At 51.9% G+C, this 19,094-nt stretch overlaps 1 protein-coding gene across 5 annotated transcripts in view; it reads left to right on the forward strand.

Annotated features, from left to right (window-relative positions):
* The window catches only part of LOC309886769 (uncharacterized protein), a 36,522-nt gene that overhangs the window by 16,902 nt on the left and 526 nt on the right, over positions 1-19,094 (forward strand). For 3 of the 5 annotated variants that reach the window (XM_082777964.1, XM_082777965.1, XM_082777966.1), the window contains 4 exons: positions 10,983-11,077; positions 17,952-18,071; positions 18,638-18,744; positions 18,909-19,036. In XM_082777964.1, the coding sequence (XP_082634090.1) occupies positions 10,983-11,077; positions 17,952-18,071; positions 18,638-18,744; positions 18,909-18,971 (385 nt within the window). In that variant the 3' untranslated portion in view covers positions 18,972-19,036. Of the gene's footprint in view, positions 1-1,755; positions 1,863-5,326; positions 5,488-10,982; positions 11,124-17,951; positions 18,072-18,637; positions 18,745-18,908; positions 19,037-19,094 lie in introns of all 5 variants that reach the window. The other 2 variants (XR_014318983.1, XR_014318984.1) reach the window with 2 other exon arrangements.

Here is a 19,094-nt window from a genome sequence, read left to right on the forward strand (position 1 = left end):
CTCGAAATAAAACAAAAAAAGTGTAATCCCTTATTGCCTTTCCACTTTCCTGTTCCTGCCATATCTTCTCCCTCCTCCCTCCCCATTTCCTAACCTACATATGTGCATTTGCTTCCCAGACAGAAGCCCCTACAAGACCTCAGTGCCCAGGTTGAAGCAGACCAGGTGCCTGCCTTTGACTCTTCTACCCGTAATGCTTCCCTGAGCTCTCCTCCCAATCTCCTCCGCTGCTGTTCGAGTGATGTGTGCTTAGTGGTAAAAGAAAGACGTTTAACTGGATCAGCCAGATGATGTCCCAGGCCAGAAGTGGTCCAGACAACATCTGATGAAGTGAGACTGTGACTCACTAGCCGCTGCCTTCTGGAGCTCTCTTGGAAGCCACGTTTCCTCACCTCACTGTTGTCTTCTTCTTCCTTTCTGCTGGTCTTGCCCAAGGCAGGGTACCTGTCCTCCCCAGCCCAAAGCTCAGTCCCCCAGAAATGTTCACCTCCATGTGAGGAGTTCCTTTACAAAATCTTTTAAAGAAGAGGACAGCTTTAAGGCCCTGTGCTTTTTCTGAAGAAGGGGCCTTTAATATAGTTTAATTAAAAGTTTGTCCTGCGGAGCTTGTTTGATGTCAGTTTTGAAATTCTGTACATTCGGTTTCCATTCTTATTCTTTTGTGTGTTTAAATCAGTACATTTCCAAATAAGGTTTTTGTGTGCTCACCTCAGATCTCTGTGCTCACTCCTTGAACCTTAATGCTTTTTGTAGCATTGAGCAGTGACAGGGTTATGTTAACCTCTCTGCTTCACTAGGCACATTTGTTCCCTCAAAATCAACACAGCAGCTGTAGGCACTGACATCTGAAACAGTCCTGGCTCTCTTTACGGCACGGAGTTTCTCTTTGGTCTGTGTGGATTGCACAGGGTGCCTTGAAGGAACACACAGACAAGCAGGTGCTCAGTCCTGCCCCACGGGGCAGTTTTTTGGGGAAAAGCTGCTTAGGCAGCGTGCTGGCTATTTTGGGACATTGGTGGGTGAGTATCCGTGGTGGGGATAAGGGGGGTTTGTGTCAGGCCAGGCTTGGTTTGGGGCCAGGTGCAACTCTACCCAAAACTGCGTTAGGCCAAGTGGGAGCACCTGGCTGGATTGAAATGCTGCTCCTCAGGGCCCTCCTTCTGCCTGGTGAGCTTCCATATCCCTTCCTGGGGTACTGAGGAATTATGGGGAGGAAAAAGTGGAAATCCGAAGGTAGGTAGGAATATGTTTTTGTAGATGAATATGGGAGGCCCTGGCTGAAACTGTTCAATGTCAGATCCCGGAGACCAAACAGTTGCTTTCGGGATCCTGTGCTTGGGAGCATGCAGGAAAGCCAAGGTGGAAAGTGAGTTTTAGAGCCTAATGCTGACGTATCAGTGTTGTTTGAACTGTGGTTGGGGATACAGCTGCACAGTGACTATGTGTCTATCCCATTGCACTCTGGAGAGCAAGGGAGAGCTACGGGATGCTGCTGGGAGAGGCAAGGTGCCTGTGTTGTAGCTTTTGAAAAACCCTTCACAATAAAATGAAGTTAATCTGGAAAAATCCTGAGATGGGACAAAGTTCCAAGAAAGCTGCAGTGCCAATGCAGGATTTAACCCCCCACCAGCTCCTTAGTTTCCATTTCTAGCTCAACCAGTTGCTAGAGCCCTTTCCTGGGTGGCCAGGCACCTAAAAACCCTTTTTTCTAGCCAAAATGGAGAGAGAAAATAACAACATATTTCTGTCCTGCAGCACTGAAGCTGTTATTGGAGCAGCTCTCTGTTTTGTAGCCAGGTGAACATGCTGGGAAGACAACACGATCAAGAGGTGCTTTAAGTGCTGAGAAGGCGCCATGAAAGGTAGGGGGAAGAATCTACTTCTGTGTGAGCTGTTTAAGATGCCTGAGAAGTGGCTTGGGAGGGCGCTGCTTTGTTCTGTGCCTCTTGCCTGTGCCATGATCGCAGAAGTGCTGAGATCTGAATAGTTTTAATTTTATTCCTAATCTTGTGTGCTGTGCACAGATCATAAAAATCAGTGATGTGGTTGCCCAGTGGAGACGAAAGCTGCTTACCTGACGTGTACGGTGAATAACAATGAGAATTAAGTTGCACATTTCAGAATTGCTTCTGCTGTTCTGGATGGATGAAATTATGCCACAAAATGGTGGATTTCCTGACGCTTTACCTCTTTCTCAGCACCCACACTGTTTTCATGTGGCTTTTTCCATTTGTTGTCCTTTTCCTTTGAGAGCAAAGTGTGTGGAGGTCGCAGCCCAGGATCCACCCCTGTTAGTTTTGAAATGGGGAAAACTGCGACCCAGAAGTAAGATGAGTGTGCTGAGGGAGGTGTGGTGATCGGGGGGCTCTGAATTAAGGCGAAGTCTTCTGAAGGCTGTGAAGCTGTGTTACATGCCAGTGTCTTTCTGCCCATGGCATGACTGACGGAGAGCTGTCCCGAGAGGGAAATGGTGGTAGTGGTCATGGGGCCTGTGCTTCAGGAGTCATTTCTGTTGTCTGATACCAAGAAAGGATCAGTTGTCATGGTTACCAGCCTCCCCTTCCTGGTCTTGCCAAATGTCTTCTCTGGAGCCTCGGGCTTGGAGCAGGATTCAGCGTCTCTCTCCTGGTGAGGTGACACGCTGATCCAAGCACCTTGAATTTCAGATTCACCTGCTTTGGAACACTCATGTGACACTGCTTTGTGCTTGTGTATCTCAAGGGTGTTCTTATGTTCTTGCTTTCTTTTTTTTTTATATATATATAATTAATAAGGAAGAAGTAAATGAAATAAAAATTAAGCTCTGGGCATTCTTAGGGGTGCAACCCTGTGCTTGCAATCTGGACAGAGACATCAGGTGTCTGCATGGGCCTGGGGGGTCTCAGTTCCCTGTACCCCATGCACAGGGTCAGGGACTCAGCACAGTCAGCATCTCTCTTATTCTTCTTTTCTGTATTCAAACCACAGCACGTCTAGTTATGAAGTGACCTGAACCACGGAGGTCTGTCTTTGCAGGCCTTTTGGTTTGAATGTGACTTTTTTTTTTCCCTGAATGCCAGAAGAAGCTTGAGTGAAAGGTGAGCAGGTTAAAAAGGAGTCTGTCTTTTTTTTTTTTTTTTCCTTCCTTTTTTTTGAGCTGGACTTGGTTAGCATTCCTTTTGAGAACTGAGTAAAAAAGGACTCGTGTGAGTCGTGCTGGAGTCCCAGGCAGCAAGGGAATGGCAAGGATAGCAGCAGGCCAAGCTGGAGAAATTCTTGAAGTAGGAGGAAGGTGAGGAGTCTCAAAGGAAACATGAGGTCATTTCCCTTTTAACATAGTACATTTCAGAGATATTTTAACAATTAATCAATATCTAAATCTGCAGTCCATTACAGGGCTTGGCAATGTGTTATTTTATAGTCTAACAAATGGGAGCCTGCCTGTGCTAATAGGTTGAATCCCTGAGCTACAGTAAATGTTACTATCACATGGCAAGCGGTAACTTGCTCCTCCCTGCCTTTTTTGAGATGAGGTCAATTATATTTACCATTTATGGAAGATATTCTTCTAATTAAAATGACGAGGATACAAGGAATCCACTTTTGCTTTCTTTATTTTAAACGTTTAAAGTAATAACCATTACCAAAACCTGGGAACGAGGGGCAGGGGAATCTCTCTGCATAGCCAGCCAAGTGTTACAACATCGCTTTGGCTGCGGGCTCCAAGGCTGCTGCTAAGCCCCTTCGTAGCCCGTGCTGGAACATCTGGTCCATCTCATGATGGATGGTCAGCCCGAGCAGCCGGGCAGTGGAGTCTGGGCCCGACTGCTGCACAAGTGCCCAGACTGTGGGGGCTGAACAGCTGTGTCTGATGTTCTGAGCACAGAGCTGGGAGCCTGCGCCGCCTGGGACACTCCTGGGGAAAGAGCTCAGCTTGCAATGTCACGCTGGGAGGTGCAGGCTGCAAATTGGCATTCTCCGTTCCCTGTCAAGCTGCTGGGTGGCCTGAGAGCTTCTGAGCAGAGCGTCGGGCTTGCAGGTTGCCTGGGTTTCCCCAGCTCTATGAGCAAAGTCCCAGTGAGGTGTTCCTGGCGTGACATGTGCATTTCTGTAGGCCTTGTGGTTAGGCAGCAACCCCTTTCTGCTTTGCTAGCACTATGTCTGGTGATGTCAGCTGGTATTTATTCCTCTGCCCTGCTTACCTGGATAAAAACAAGCTCTGGTCTCTCACCATTTGGATTGACTAACCTGATCAATCTCCTCTCAGGCACAGAGAGGAACAAAACCCAAATGTTCATTTTATTTTTTATTTTTTTTGCTCCCCCCTCATTCTCCAAACAACCAGATCGTGCTTCTCTAACTTCTGTCTGGAAGCTTGTTTGGGTTAGCAGGCGGTGAGCAGCAACTCCTCACTCCCAACCTGAGCCTTTCTGGAGCTGGGGAGGGAATGGACTTCCGTGTCTACTTGAGGGGTTATCAGAGCACAGCGTCACGGGACTGTGAAGGCATTAGTTATTTAATTAGCATTAACAAGGCAATTATTATCTTAATAAAATGACTGATTATGACATTGAAGTTGTATTTGAGGTTTAACAGCTGCAGCAGCCTGACTGAATTGTATGTTTGTTAATCCTCAATGAGGGTGTTCTATTTCACTGAGTGATGTTTATTTAACATGCAATAAGTGTCTTAGTGAATCTCTATTAAAGGCATATGTGGAAACCTTAATTTGAAGCATTACAGAAGAGAGTGAGACTGTTCAATTCATAAAATCCTATTTAAACATTGTGAGCTCCAAACCCAGCCAGTGCCAAAGCAAACTGTATCCTGTACGTCCTGTGCCAGATGTCTCATGTGGGGTAAACTCAAGCTCCAAAGAAAATAAGGTCTGAAGGGAACACTCTGGCCATTGAATCTCCAATCCAGCCTATATAAAGGGGTTTCGTTTCCATTCAGGAAATACAAACCTCTTCTATATGGATCCTGTTCAAAGTGTGTTTGCTGAACAATTCTTCCCAGCAGCAGCGATTCTCAGTAACACCTACGCCTGTGAGCAAAACTGAATCTGGTGGAAAGGTTTGGGAAATACTCTAACCTCTCTGTGAAGTTCTGAGAAAGAAGAGACAATGAATCAAGAAGATTCAATTCCTGAGAAAGAAGAGACAAAGATAGAGAGGTCTCTGGGTGTTTCATATGGCACCGACTAGTGTCTAGCTGGGTGTTAGACACCCTAGCTGTTCTGATTGTGTTCTGGGTCAGATGTGAGATGAATGAAGCCTTAGCAAACATGACCTTATCTTTTTTTTTTTTTTTTTTCTTTCTTTCTTTCTGTGTCCTATGACGTTAGGCAACTTGCTGCCACCTGACCACTGTGGTTCACCACACTCAGCAGGGTGCTCCAGGGCACTGGGGAATTGACCTCTGGGAGGCTGAGGTGGTGTCCCTGGAGCTCCTGACTTCACTCTGAACCTGGCGTGTTTCTGTCTGAGTGCCTCTGGTATTTTGCAGGTAGATGCATGTTCATTTTGCTTGTGTTCAGAGATTTCTGGACGTGAACCAGGTCTGAACTGGCACCCTGTAGCAGCAGTGAACACAGCTAAGAGGCAGGATCCTTTAGTGCTAATTTGGCACTGAGTTAACGCAGGCACAGGACTTCCAGTTGGCTCAGAATAGGCAAAGTGCATGTAGAGACATGACACAGGCTGTATCTCAAGCTCCTCTGAGTTTAGTGGCAATTCAGCTCCACATCCACACTTTTGGACTCCGATGCCAACCTTCTGGGCCAGGCCAGCACTCAGCCCTTGGATCTGGGCTCTGCTTTCCTTCCACCTACATGAGAACTGTTCCTGCTGGGCCAGGCAAGGGATCGGCAGTCCTGGCAGCCTTCACAGCATGAGCTGTTTGCCTTGAGTGAAACACAGTAACTGGAGAGGGACCCACACTTTGGGCTCCTGGGAGCTCTGCTCTGCTCTCTCAGGTGAGTGCGGGCAGGCTGCACTACCTGTGAAATAAATCTGCTGGGGTGAAGCCTTCTTCATGTCTGTATGAGGTCATCTGCCACGGTAGTAAGGTCCTGCGTGTTTTCCCCTTAAAAAGTCTTGTTCTGTGTCAGAGAGGGAAATGGAGGGTGCTAGGAGGATTGCCTGAGGCTATTTGACAAGGAAACAGCAGGCTGCTTTAGAAGCTGTCTCCTGTCCAAGAGACACAGCTACCCTGATGTCAGAGGCTATTCGGATCCTGTACGAACAAGACTGTCTTCTCGCTCACTGCTGGCTCTGGTGGCCCCGTTGGCTCTACCTCGTGCTCTGCTTCAGCTGTGGTGTGAAGGCACCAGTTTCTGCCTGCTGGGCTGACCACGTACCTGGCCAAGGTACCAGGAAGCCCACCAGCAAATTCTGGGGCACCCTGCTCTAAGCACCTTGCTCTGAGCACATAACAGCCTCGCTCGTAGTGGGAATTTGCTATCCAAGACTGGCAAGGGTTCTGGCCCCACGCAGTGGTTAGGTTGTGTTCATCAATTTCCCTTTCCTTGCCTGTAATTTCTTCAGGGCAGCAAGCCAAGCAGACCCATAGGCATGATCAGAACATGGGGTAAATATTCCAAGTGGCTTGATCTATAGGAACATGCAGATGGGGGAGGGAATGAGTTCATCTCCTCCGTGCTCTTGGCAGGGCTGTCCCTATATCCCCCTGTGTCCTGCAGTGGGGCGATAAGCTGGCTGCAGGGAGAATGTTCTGTCCCTTCCCTGGAAGAAGAGATTCATCTGAGCCTTCCTCCTGGGAGCAATCCTTGGTAGGCAGCTGAAACTTTCCTTTTCCTCTCATCCCATGACTATTAGGGAATATCCAGCCCCTTACATTGTCCAGAATAATTCCACTGAAAAGAGGATTAGTGCGTTTCAGTAACCGCGGGCTGTTTCTTGTCGTTTACCTTTTAGCTGCTTTCTCCCAGGTTGGTGTCTCCAGCCCCTAATGATTTCTTTTGTTCTTGGAGCAGCAGGTTATTGCAGCTTCCCTGTAAGAATACATTTAAAACAGAAGGGCAGGGAAGGAGCAAAGACGTCCTTGACTCTGAAACACCTCCGGTAACAGAGCAGAAAGCAGATCCCCAAGGCCCTGCTTTCAAAGGTGTCTTAATTTGCTGTCTGAAACAGTTGCCAGGGTTTCTAGTCCTGTCAATCCCATCTAAAAAGAAAAAAAATGTTGTAAGTACAATTTTTACTGCATACAGTTGCCCAAACAGGTGGGGTGAAATCAGTGTGAGCTCAGGTACAGCCAGTCGGATCAAGCAGTGTAAAAGGCACCTGGTGGATGGTGACCCGACACCGTGTCACGCTAAAGATGTTTTGAATTTCTGGCACGGACAGGGGGAGAAGGGTGAATGAGAGCTGTGTTGGGGGTTGTTTTGTTTTTGAGAGAGGAAGCATTTCATTTCTGATGGGAAGTATTTTGTACTTGCTTTCTTCTGCTATCTGTTCCCAGCTCAGACAGCTCTTCTGTTCTTCAGCGTGCTTGCCCAGGGCTGTTGTATATGACTGTTTAAACAGTGTTTAAACAGCCATAAGCCTGTTTATTTACCGAGGCTATAAATTATCTTGAAATCAGAATTCATCATCCTGCAAATACCATGTTTCAACAAGCAGGCTGGCTCTCTGCTAGCATAGCAATAGTAATAGACCTCCTCGCTGCCCTGCCAAGTCGCTGACAGGGGCAAGTGTCCTTGCATGGGCAGCTGCTGCCTCGCGGGGATCCAGGCAGACTCCGAGGGCTGATTCCTCTTTGTGAGCTGATCTGCTAGCAGACTGGGGAGTACAGTGGCCACTGCAGGTCTCTGATGGATGAACTGTGTGTTCGAGTTATCTTGTCCTTGCCGGGGTTTGCTACGAAACTAATGATCTGTCTCTTCCAGGCGTTAGCAGCAGTTGTCTCTACAGTGTGAAAGGCTGACGATAATCAAGGAACGAGCTTTTCCCAGTGGAATTTTCTCCCTCACTCCAGCTAGTAACAGGTAACTGTTTCTGAAGCATGTGGCTTTTAGATGACGAAGCCAGCAGTATCCTGCTCGGTGTTACTGGGGATATTTCCTTGACTTTGTTTTGCTGAGGCTGTGGACATAGAGAGTGACTAGAAGAACTTGTCTGAAAAGGCTTAAAAGCGACGCTTCCCCTATGCGACGTGTAAATTCCTTTCTCAGATAACGTCTGCCTTAAATATTTAATCTCGGCGACTCAAGCAGTTGAGATTAAAACCCATCAAGGCAGCTGCCGTGCCCTGGCTGTTGCACAGGGTGTGGGTTTTCCTCTGGATGCTGACATTGCTGCTCCCATTAGCACCTCACCTCAAGCTGAGAGTGGTCCTGGCAGTCCAGAGCCCCGAACCTTTGTATGAGCTGCGTTGATCAGGTTGGCTCACTCCGCAGCAGGTCTGGTAGCAACAATAGATCATCTGACTTACCTGTTGTGTGCTGTGTACGCCTCTGCAGATTTCTGGAACCACATAAACCAGAGATGGGAAAGATTCAAGGTCATCCAACTTCTCCATTTTCCCCCTATGGGGAAGGCTTGTTCCCTACACTGGATTTTCCTGTACTTGGTCCAGTTTGAAGTGACTCAAGCAGCAGGGTTTTCATCGCTTCCCTTGGGAGGCCTGGCAGTTTTCTTGCCATGAGAGATGTTTTCCTAATTCTCCACCTGATCTGTTCCTCTCCCTGATTCCAGCCCCACAGAGTGGCCAGCAAAAAGCTACGGTGGGCTAATGCTCATTAGGTTATATGAGCACTGGTTAACTCTTTCTGGGTGGCTTTGATGCTTGTCCTAAGCAAAAAGGAGAAATTTGGATGTTTGGAAAGGAGAATGTTATAGTGCTGGAAAGGAGAATATGATGGTGCTGCGATGATGACACTTGTCTCAAAGACACTGATGGTGTAAGTAGTACAAGTCCCAAGACCTGTGGTTCTTATAGGATTTAGAGGTTCATGGAAGGTTTTCTTCTACAGCATGTAAGCATACCTGCAGCTGGTGAAAACTGGTAAAATAACCCCTGAAATGTTCAACTAAATGACAACCTGAACGTGCAGTAGTGGCTGTTCTTTATTTTGGGGCTTTGCTTGTGCCTAACACTTCTTCGAGAAGCTTGTTTTTTCTTAACAAGCTGGAGGTTTTCCCATGGATTGCTTTCTTTGCTTATCCTGTCTGTGCTGCCAATGCTGTGTAACCAGTAGCTTGACTCTAATGCTGAAGTAGTTCTTAAAATATCGTCTACTAACTGGATTGGTCACGATGGGATAAAGCCATCTTCCATGAAGGATGAGCGGGATCAGGCCTTGGAGACACTGTCAAAGGGGAGCCAGCACAAGAAGAAGAGAATAAATATTTAAAGTGTGGTTATGCAGGGGACAAAACTAGATGCAAATCTAATGGTCCACAGCTCAGATAACTGCAGAAATGTTTAGGGCAGAAAGCTGGTAGCAGTTGAGAGGTCTGTGGCGGTGTAACACAACGTGATGGGCAGCTTTGTGTTTGTTTTGTCTGGGGTTCCCCAGGAGGCTGTTTTATGCTTTATCCAAAATGAGTAAAAGGGTTCTCAACCTTTCTTCTTTGCCACGGTTTGACCAGACGTAGGGAACAGCCCTGTGTTCGTGTCTCTGCCAGGGGGATGGAGGGCACTTGGTGTGTCTGTGTCCCCTGGCAGCCCCACCAGCCTCGCTGTGCACCGTGAGGAGCTGCTGCTCCCCTGGGAAGGGAGGCTTCTCCGCTCTGCTGAGCACCACGGCCGTGGTGCTTGCTGGGGGTGGGCACAGCCAAGGAACATGACTAATGGGTAACAAAGAACCACCTTCCCTGCGGCCTGATTCACCCGATCCTTGCACAGATTCAGTCTTTCCTTCAAGGAATGTTTGATAATGCAGCGCGCACCGCTGAGATCACCCTTCTGGCAAGTGCCTGCTGTGGTATGAGACCCAGTCATCTGGCAGCACATTGCTTACTGCAGTCTCCAAGGCAACCCTCCATGCTGTTCTTCTTTGGAAGCTCTGTGCATTCGTAACGAAGCTGTCATCCCTCTTACTGTAAGTGCAGCAGATGTGAAAGATTTTACCTGTGCCAATGAACCCCAGGCCAGGACACTGCTGCTCAGAGGAGCGGCGCTGCGGTGGGCATCCCACCTCCCTCTGAAGGTTGCTGCCTGTCTGCTCGTGGTGCCACAAAATGTCTCCTGCCCTGCCTGCTGTGTCTGTAGCCAGCTGTGTTCACACAAAGAGACCCTGAGGATCACACGAGAGCTCCGCTGAGGCAAGGCCTTGCGGTGCTGACGTGCCACAGAAAGAATTCGTCCCGGATGGCTGGTCCCAAGGTGGATTTACCAGTCCTGCAGTTATTTGCTTCTCACTGACTAAAATGTGAGTCCTGGTGGGGAGACAACCAAACTGCAGCTCACTGCCATGTCCCATGGGGGCTGCTCTGAATTTCTTTTGAGCAGAAGCTGCCAATTGCTCAGTTTGGAGGCACAGCCACCCTCTGTTGTGGGTGCTTAACCTGGCAGGTCAGAGGGGCAATTATCTGCCTCCAGCATCCCATCACAAGTCCTCTTGGATGCTCTAAGAGAGGTTGTAAATCAGGGAGGGTGGATACCGTGTCCTCTGAGTAGGCCTGATAGATGCTCAGTGCTGGACTGATGAGTTTCATCAGTGCCATGCTGGGCACTGCTAAAAGTCAGCCTGGAACTGAAAGGCTGCAGGTTTCATTCTGCCTGCTGCAGCCTACAGAGAGGCTCTTTTCTCATGTTTGCTTTTCTGGTTGGTCTGTTGGTCATACAGAAACCGGGGTCTGGCTCTAGCTGAGGGTATTGCAATTCTTTGGGTTGAGCGAGGTAGGGGGAAAGTCTGTGCTGTTCATACAGAACGAACCACACTTCCCTGGTAGATCCCATGCAGACCTAGACTGGAAGAATCTGTCCAGCTTCATCTGCTTGAAAGCAGGCATCTAATTTCAGTCCTTGATTTTAAGGTCACCAGTGCAGAGCAAGAGACTCCCAGCTCCTTGGAGAAAGCCAAAGCCCCTGTTGGAGCAGCCGACCTGCCTGGCAGCTGGAGTCAGACGAGGTGATGAGCCTTTGCCACAGCCCCTCCTGATCCCAGTGGGTGACAGGTTTGTACAAGCTGGGGTCGTTCTCGTTCCCTGCTGTGAGCTTCGGGAGAGATGGTGCTGGGTTAGGTGCGAGCTTTGGTGCTCTGCAGCGGTGGCTTTCTCGTCTGCTCCGCGTCCAGCAGCGACTGCTGGGATCACCCCATAAAGATTGCTTGCTCCTGCTTTCTGACAAGCTCTGTGCTCCCAAACGTGGGCAGACCCCTCCACCTCGCACACCTCCGTCCCTGCCCTGCCATCCTAGCCCTGGCTCTGTCCCAATTTGTCTGCCAGCTGTGCCAGACCGCTGGGACACGTGTCTTGGGGCAGGCGCTTTCCAGGAACTCTGTGGCTGCTGCCCTGTCTGTCTGTAGTTTCACTTGACATCCCCCGAGGTCTGGAGGGGAGAAAAGGCATTTTCCTCTTGCCCTTGGGGTGATGCTGTAAGGTGGTGGTACAGGAGCTGGGAGCTGCTTGACCTGGGCCTGGGGGGCGAGAGTGGGGAGCTGCCCCTCCAGGCTGAGGAGCCCCAGTCCTGCAGCACCCTCAGGGTCCTGCTGGGCACAGAAACAGGTAAAAATAACATAAAATAAAACAAAAATAATCATAAAATAACAGGTAGCTGTGAGGTGGGAAGCCTGCCCCATGGGTTGAGGTGTTTTTTGAAGGATGCCGTGCAGGCAGTCCACGTGGAAGCTTGGCTGCTGGGGGGGGGGGGGGGTTAATTTTGGGGTTGTTCTTTTTTTCGCTTGTTTCCCCATCAGCAGGCTGGGGAATACGAGTCGGGAAACAAGTCAACAAGCAGACAGTGGCATGTGAAGTGAGTCCCCCTGCTGGCACAGCTGTGATTGCGAGGCAGTGACACAGATGATAGGGAGCACAGGCAGATACAACACTAGTGATAGCAGAACTCTCCCAGTGCCCCCCAGTGCTGCCCAGATCCCCCCGTACGCTCCCAGTGCTGCCTAGAGCTACTCAGCAAACTCCCAGTGACCCCCAGTGCTGTCCAGAGACCCCCGTACGCTCCCAGTGCTGCCTAGAGCTACTCAGCAAACTCCCAGTGACCCCCAGTGCTGTCCAGAGACCCCCTGCATCCTCCCACTGCCTGCAGGGCATCTCCAGACAACACTGGAGGGCACTGGGAGTGTCGCAGGAGGATCTAGAAAGCACTGGGACTGTACTGGGAGGTTCAGGACAATACTGGGACACACTTGGAGAGTACTGGGGGGTCTCTGGACTGCACTAGGGGGCACGAGGAAGCTGTAGGCAGCACCAGGGGTGCTGAGAGATTATTGAGGGGCTCCAGAAAATGCTGGGGGGAGCACTGGGAGTGTACTAAGAGGGTCTGGACAATACTGGGGGCTGCTAGGAAAATACCTGGGGGATATAGGTTGTATTGGAGGGCACTGGGAGAGTACTGGGTTCTCTGGATGGCACTGGGGGACACTGGGGTTACTGGGAGGGTACTGGAGAGCTACAGGCAGTAGTGGTTTTGCTGGGGTGGTACTGGGGTACTTGAGGTGGTGCTGGGAAGTTACTGGGTGTCCTCGAGGAAAGCACTGGGAAGTTACTGGGTGGCTGTGGGCAGTACTGGAGGAGAATGGGGCTCCAGGTAGGGCTGGGTGGTTCCAGTATTACTGGGGGGAACTGGGAGGGTACTGGGAGGCTCCAGGCAGCCTGGGGGGTACTGGGATGATACTGATAAAATGGTTTGGAGGAAGAAGGCAAGACCCTGAGTCTGCTAGTTTGTGAGGGGTGTCAGATGCTTCACTGCTTGCACTTGTTTTTTGTCTAATTGCTTTCTCCAGCACTCACAAGCAGTGGGGACAGGCTGGCAGTAGAGCACACCTCCCTCCCTGGCAGTGTGAGCGTGTGCTTGCTGCAGGCAGGCGGCTGTGGCTGCACAGAAGGCTGCCTGCCAGAGAAGACAAAGCCCTAAAAGATCTGTAGATCTGTCCCCCCTTCAGCTCTACTTAGGCAATGTGAGGTTTGCTGCTCTCACCTGCCCTTGTTGCAGTGAATTCCCCACGGCTCAGTGTGCTGTCTGCCCTTTGCCTGTTCGGAAAAGTCTGTGTAGCAGCTCTCCATCCCCACTGGGTTTGTTGTGCACGTGCCAGACAAGAAGAAAGCAAAGTGGGGTCTTTAAACCTTGCCTTGCTCAATTGCAGAAGGGAGCAAACGCCTGGGATAATGGATGTAAAGAAGGACACAGTCAGTATAATGAGATATATGGACTGGGGCAGGAGGAGAAGGCAGAGATTCACCAAAAATGCAGGACTGGCAGAGGCTGCTCATTGTGGCGTGGGCACCTGTGGGGTGTCTCTGAGCAAGCCTGAGCCTTAGTGCCTTATCAAGAGAAAACTGGAAGCTTTTAAGGAAAAGAGAGCAGGAGAAAATGCTTTGTGTGCCCTGGACCAAATCCTCTTTGAGCCCAAGAGGGCTTTTTAAGCACCCAAGGCGGCTGTGTTGGTAAAACTGCCTGGAGCAGCACGCGGGGGGCATGGGGCAGGATGCTCAGTGCAGCTCACAGCCTGGGGGCAGACCCGGTCCTGTGCATGGCCATGGGAGCAGCCAGGCGGTGTGCATAGGTTTTCCAAACAATCGTGTGGGATGTTTTCCTTTGATTCATCAGCTGTAATTCCTCCCAAAGACCTGGCATGTTTCCTGATGGCTCGCCTTCCACGTGTCATCTGTTCCCCTTTGGGACTGGCCTCTCCAGGAGCTGACCTCCCGGCGGCCCTGCCTGGGGTCACTTCCATGGGACACGGCTTTTCCTCAACCCCACAAGTGTCTGGGGGGCTCCCAGCAGCACAAAACCCTCCCAGCTCCCTGTTCCCTGACCCCGCTGTTTGTGTTGGCTCCCTGGGGTGAGAGGTTGCCCCTGCCATCGCGTTCGGGTCCCCGATCTCTTTACTTTTCTCACAGTTTCTAAGACAACCGGTGCAATGAGACACAAATGTCAAACCCTCTTATTTCTGTGTGCCTGGGGACCAGGCTGCCTGCGCCACCGCCAAGCTGCTGCTGGATTATACAACCCTCGTGTTTCTGCTGCTCGGTGTGACTGCTAACAGCTCCCAACCCCAATTTAGCAACATTTCACCCCTACCTGCTTGGGTACGAGCTCAGCTGCGCTTAGATGGCTTCTGACTTGTGTTGCTGCCTCTGCAGAGCTCGTGTTGGCGTTTTGCTTCCATCCCACGTGGGGACAGGGTCTGGGGACTGCAGGAGGAAACGCTGAGCCTCCCCTAACGCTGGGGAGCAGAGAGCTGAGCAGTGGCACTTCCACCTCTCCCAGGGAGCTGCTGCTGGCTTCGCTCCTGGCCCTGCTGCAGCCCAGGGCTCTCGGCCTTGCCTTTCCCTTGCTGAGGTGGGACACGCAGCTGGGGGACACTGAGGCACGGGGAGATGAACGAAGCACAGGAGCACGAGGCCAGAGCAGGGACTGAAGGCGCCACGATGAGGACGGTGTCCCGCAACCTTCGTATCGCTTAGCCTTGTGGATGCTTGGGTGTGTGATTTGGGTTTTGGGGTTGGGCTGGGTTTAAGCACTGGGCTGTGCTGTGCAGGGGATGACAAGTGTAAGGCCGTTCTTCCTTCCAAGTGGTGCCTGAACCCTGCGGTACCAGAAATGCCCCACATTGAAACAAACCACGCTGCTTGGGGTTACAGCTCGGATCTTGTAACGAGCAGGAGGAGGAGCGCTCCCTCCAACACCTTTCAGCTCTGTGATCTGAATGACTACAGAGGGGAAAGTTTGGGACCTTCTGGTGAACGGGGGAACAACTCAAGTGGGCTGCTGGCCAGAAGCCTGGACCCTTAGCCCGAGGGAGGGGACTTCCCGGGCTGATTCAGAGCCTCTTTCCCCCCAAAACGAGGAGCTCACGGAGGCACCTTGCAGGCGAGGCCAGCTGCTGTGGCCGCCTGCCTCTCTCCATGCAGCGCTGCCTACACGAGTTTCCTTCCCTGCCTGCTCATTCTTTCTCTCTCCACTCTCTCCTCTTGGCTCCCTCCCCTCTGGCCTGCTGAGAGGTGCCTGGGGTGCAGCTGTGGGCCTGGGCGCTGTGGTGGTGCTGCGGGAGCCTCCTGGTGCCTTGGCTGAGGGAGACACCTAGTGGGGCCGTGCTCCTGGGCGCAGCTCGGCTTGCTCCGGCTTTTATTTCCTCCCCCGTCTATTTTCAATCCCAATGAAGGGCTGGAGCAGGAGCTGAGGTTTCCAAGTGGCCCCTCTGTACTGGATGTGCACAGTGGGCACTTGGCAGGCCAGTTTATTGGGGTTTCCTCACCTGATGCTGTGGGAACACCGGTTGGGATGTGCCTGGTTCCTCTGGCACTGTGAGGTGCCCACCTGGGCTCTATCAGTCCACGTCCCCTCTCAAGTGGAGGCATTTTCCATCCTTACCCTGCCTTGTGACAAGGCTCTGGAGCCCTGGTGGTTGTCACCTGGGTGCTGAGGGATGGGGTCGCCTCCAGAGGGGCACACCAGAGAGGAACATGCCTGTGGGATGGCTGTTGTTACCCCCAGGGCCTGTTTGCTCCGGGTGCAGCCGGGCCTCCAGGAGCCCCTCACCCCCTGAGTGTCTCCAGGACAGGGACAATCGGTGATGTTTTGTGTCCTGCTAAAATCCCACCCTTGGCACTCCTCCCCGCCATGCTATGTCAGGCTGAAACAAGGCAGTGAGAGCAGCAGGGAGGAGAATGTGAGGAGGGAGGTATCTCTTACACAGAGGTTCCTCACTGAGGAGCCTCCGTGTAAGAGGTACAGCTACGGGCTTGCAGAGGACGTGCTGGCAAACGCCCTGGGTACAGCAGTGAGAACATGAGAAGTGAAAGAGGAAATTGGATCCTCTTGGGAAAATACCTTCCCCTGGGCTCTCTGCCCCCTTCCTGGGGCTGCAGCGTGTCAGCAGCCAGCACCAGGAAGCCAACACCCAAGGTGAGAACTGGGCACTGCCAGCAAACCTGGGCTCTGCTGCTCGGCTGCTTCTCTCCTGCCTCACGTATGAGGTTTTGGATGCCCCTGCCATGAGCTTCATCCAGCTGAGAGGGAGCTGCAGCGCTGTGTTGTACCTATGAGTCCTCAGGTGAGCACAGAAACTGGGCAGTGGGAACCAAAGCAGTAACTGCGCTGCTTCAAAGCAGTGAGCCCTTGCACAGCTTTGGGGTAGAGCACTTATAATGGCAGTTTCCCCCCTCTTCCAGGGGGACTTGCACTCATTCTTCTCTCTGTACAACAGAAATGCCCTGGATCAGGTTATCAAACCCTGGAGGCAACTTTGAGGATACTGGTCTTTGGTGAGGTGAAGGTGATGCTGGAGTCATAGCTCAGCCATCCATTAATGTTCTCAGCTCTCCTCCCAACCACTTCTTTGAGCTCTGCTTTGCCAAACCCTCAAGACCACAACGCAAACAAGACTCATCTTGTGTTACAGGCACAGTAAACACACACCCAAAGCAATGCCAGGAGTGAACGCAGCATTTTCTTCCCTGCTCACCCCCCTCGTGCATCAGCCGGTGTTACACCAGCCTTGCACTTGCCCCCTTCTGCCTTGGGTGACAATGGGAGCCCACCGTGGTGGGAGGAAGGAGATTTTATTTTTTTTTTATCAGGGGTCACCGAGGGGTGGCTTGGAGCAGAAGCGAGCGCAGCCCCTTGCAGACAATCAGAGTCTGGTTACGCATATGTGTGGGGCATAAAGGAAATGTGCTGGCAAAAGCAGGGATGAACTTGATGCATGAGCCAAAAAGGCTTTTAAGAAACACCCCCCTCTCTCCCCCCAGTAATTCAGGGCAGATGATGCTTAGTGTAGAGCCTATCTCAAGTGATAGCCGAGACCGACTGCTGCTCTGCGTGCTCCAGCCTGAGGCAGGGCTGCACATGGAGCCAGCCTCTCGGGACCACCCTGCTGCTGGGGGACCGAGCTGTTTCCCCAGAGCCCCTCATTTGCTTCGTGCCAGTCATTGGGCTTTTAAGGGGGAGATGAAGCACTGCAGGGCCTTTGTGCCTCACCAAGAAGGGCAGAAACGGCTTGAAAAGCGCTGAGAAAATTGGTGTTTGGTGCTTGTGGAAGCTCTTGCATGCCATCTGGTAGCAGAAATGCAGTCTCAGGCTGACGGACGGTCTTTTCTAAAATAGCAGTGGAATATTCACTTAGTGATTATTTATTTATTTATAATGAGGAAGAGGAAAAGCTGCTGTCCCACAAGAGGCCTATAGCAGGGTCTCCAGGCCCCTCTGCATGCATTGATGTGGAATTCGCTCTGGGGTCACACCCGCTACGTAAGACACGGGCAGGATCAGGCCTCTGGAGAGGAGCGGTGCTGGGCACCGAGGTCTTGTGTCGCAGAGGAACTTCTGAAGCCAGGTTTCGTGGTCTGACTGTGTGAGGAAGAGCCTTGCCTCCCAAGGTCAGGGGGTGACGGGAGCAGAGTGACTCTGGCCTGCCCACTCCAACTCTGAGAGACAGCACAAAGTCCTAAACGTTAGGGCCGTTGTTCCATTCCCTGTCCTGCCCAATGCCTGCAGGGATTCAGAGGTGGCCTCGCATCCGTGTTGTTGTACCAGTGGGCACAGCGTGCTGCAGCAGTCCAGAGGCTGCGGTTCAGCAGGCATCCCCCCTGCAGTGGGTGGAAGCCCCCAGTGCCCCAGCCGAGGCAGGCAGCTCCAGCCCCAGGGCAGGTTCCTGTTCTCATGCTGAGGAGAGCTCAAGGCTGGGGGTTTAGCAAAGCAGCTGTTTCCTGCCTGCCTGCAGAGCAGGCAGGACCCCTCTGGATGGAGCTCGATAGATCAGGAGGTGGGAGCAGCAGCTTTGGGGCCTGGATGACTTTTCTGTTCCTATCCCCTTTCTGTTCCAGGGATGCAATCGGACTTGTCCGGGCTGCGGGCAGCAGACGGCTCCTGCACACAAAGCACAGCCAGCGTGGGACTCATCCTCATCAATGCCTGGAGCCACACAGTGATGAGACCGGACAGAGGTAGGAGAAACTACAGGAACTGCAAGAAGGGGGTGTGGGGAGAGGGAAGACCCCTGAGCAGTCCCCTGCAGAGCATGGTTTGGACACAGAAGCAGCGTTGAAGCTGAACATTGCACCTACAGCAGCTTCCTTCCACGAGGTGCTGAGGTGCCAGCCACAGGGCAACACAGCAATGCGCAGCCCGGCTCCGCAGGCAGCTGAACAAGCGACAGCTTCAGGCAGGGTCCTCCTGCTGCAGTCTGTCCCTTGGGGTGCAGAGCAGATTTAGCACACCCTCACGCTGCAGCCAAACACTCCCAGCACTGCCGTGCCTTGCAGCAGAGGAGCCCTGTACCAGGACAACTGGCAAATGGCTTCAGGGCGGCTGTGCCAGAGCCAGCATCGCTCCCGAGGGAGCTGCTGAGAGCTCGGCCAGAAGGGAGAGCTGCAGCCGGGGGCGCCCAGCCCAGCCCTGGACCACCCAGGTGCCAGTGTTGTGTCAGAGGTCAGGGCTCACAGTAAATGCTTTTATGTTGCAGTGTTGTGGAAGCACAGATATTAAAAATGTTTCTTTTCTTCCTTTGTAGGGATAAGTGAGCCTGGGGCTGTCCCCTACACACCCTCAGAGCCCAGCTCCTGGAGTGCCCGGACACTTCCAGCATACCAGCCATCTGCATCTTGGAAGCTCTCGGTGGTGAGATTACAGAACTGTTAAAATCCTTTTGTCACCTGGATAAAGAAGGGGGCAGGAACAGAGCAGCCACTGCTGCACAAAACCAGCTGCACCCTGTATCTAGGCTGGAAACAAGTTGGTGCAGTGGTTTTTTTTGTTTGTTTGTCTTCCTGCTTTTTCCTTAGGGCCCGCTTTCCTGCATGAGGAATAGGCAGCGCACTTGCGTGCCCAGATGCAACCAGTGCTAGCTGTGGAGGGAAGCCCAGCAGCTCGGCCTGGTGACCTGCACCAGCTCCCACCAGGCTGATGGGAGGTGAGTGCTGGGCTGTGGGGATGCTCCTGTGTGTCTCCAGGTGGGAAGCTGGCTCCAG

The sequence above is a fragment of the Aythya marila genome (genome assembly GCF_965140915.1).
Source record: "Aythya marila genome assembly, chromosome: 23".
NCBI classification, from domain to species: domain Eukaryota; kingdom Metazoa; phylum Chordata; class Aves; order Anseriformes; family Anatidae; genus Aythya; species Aythya marila.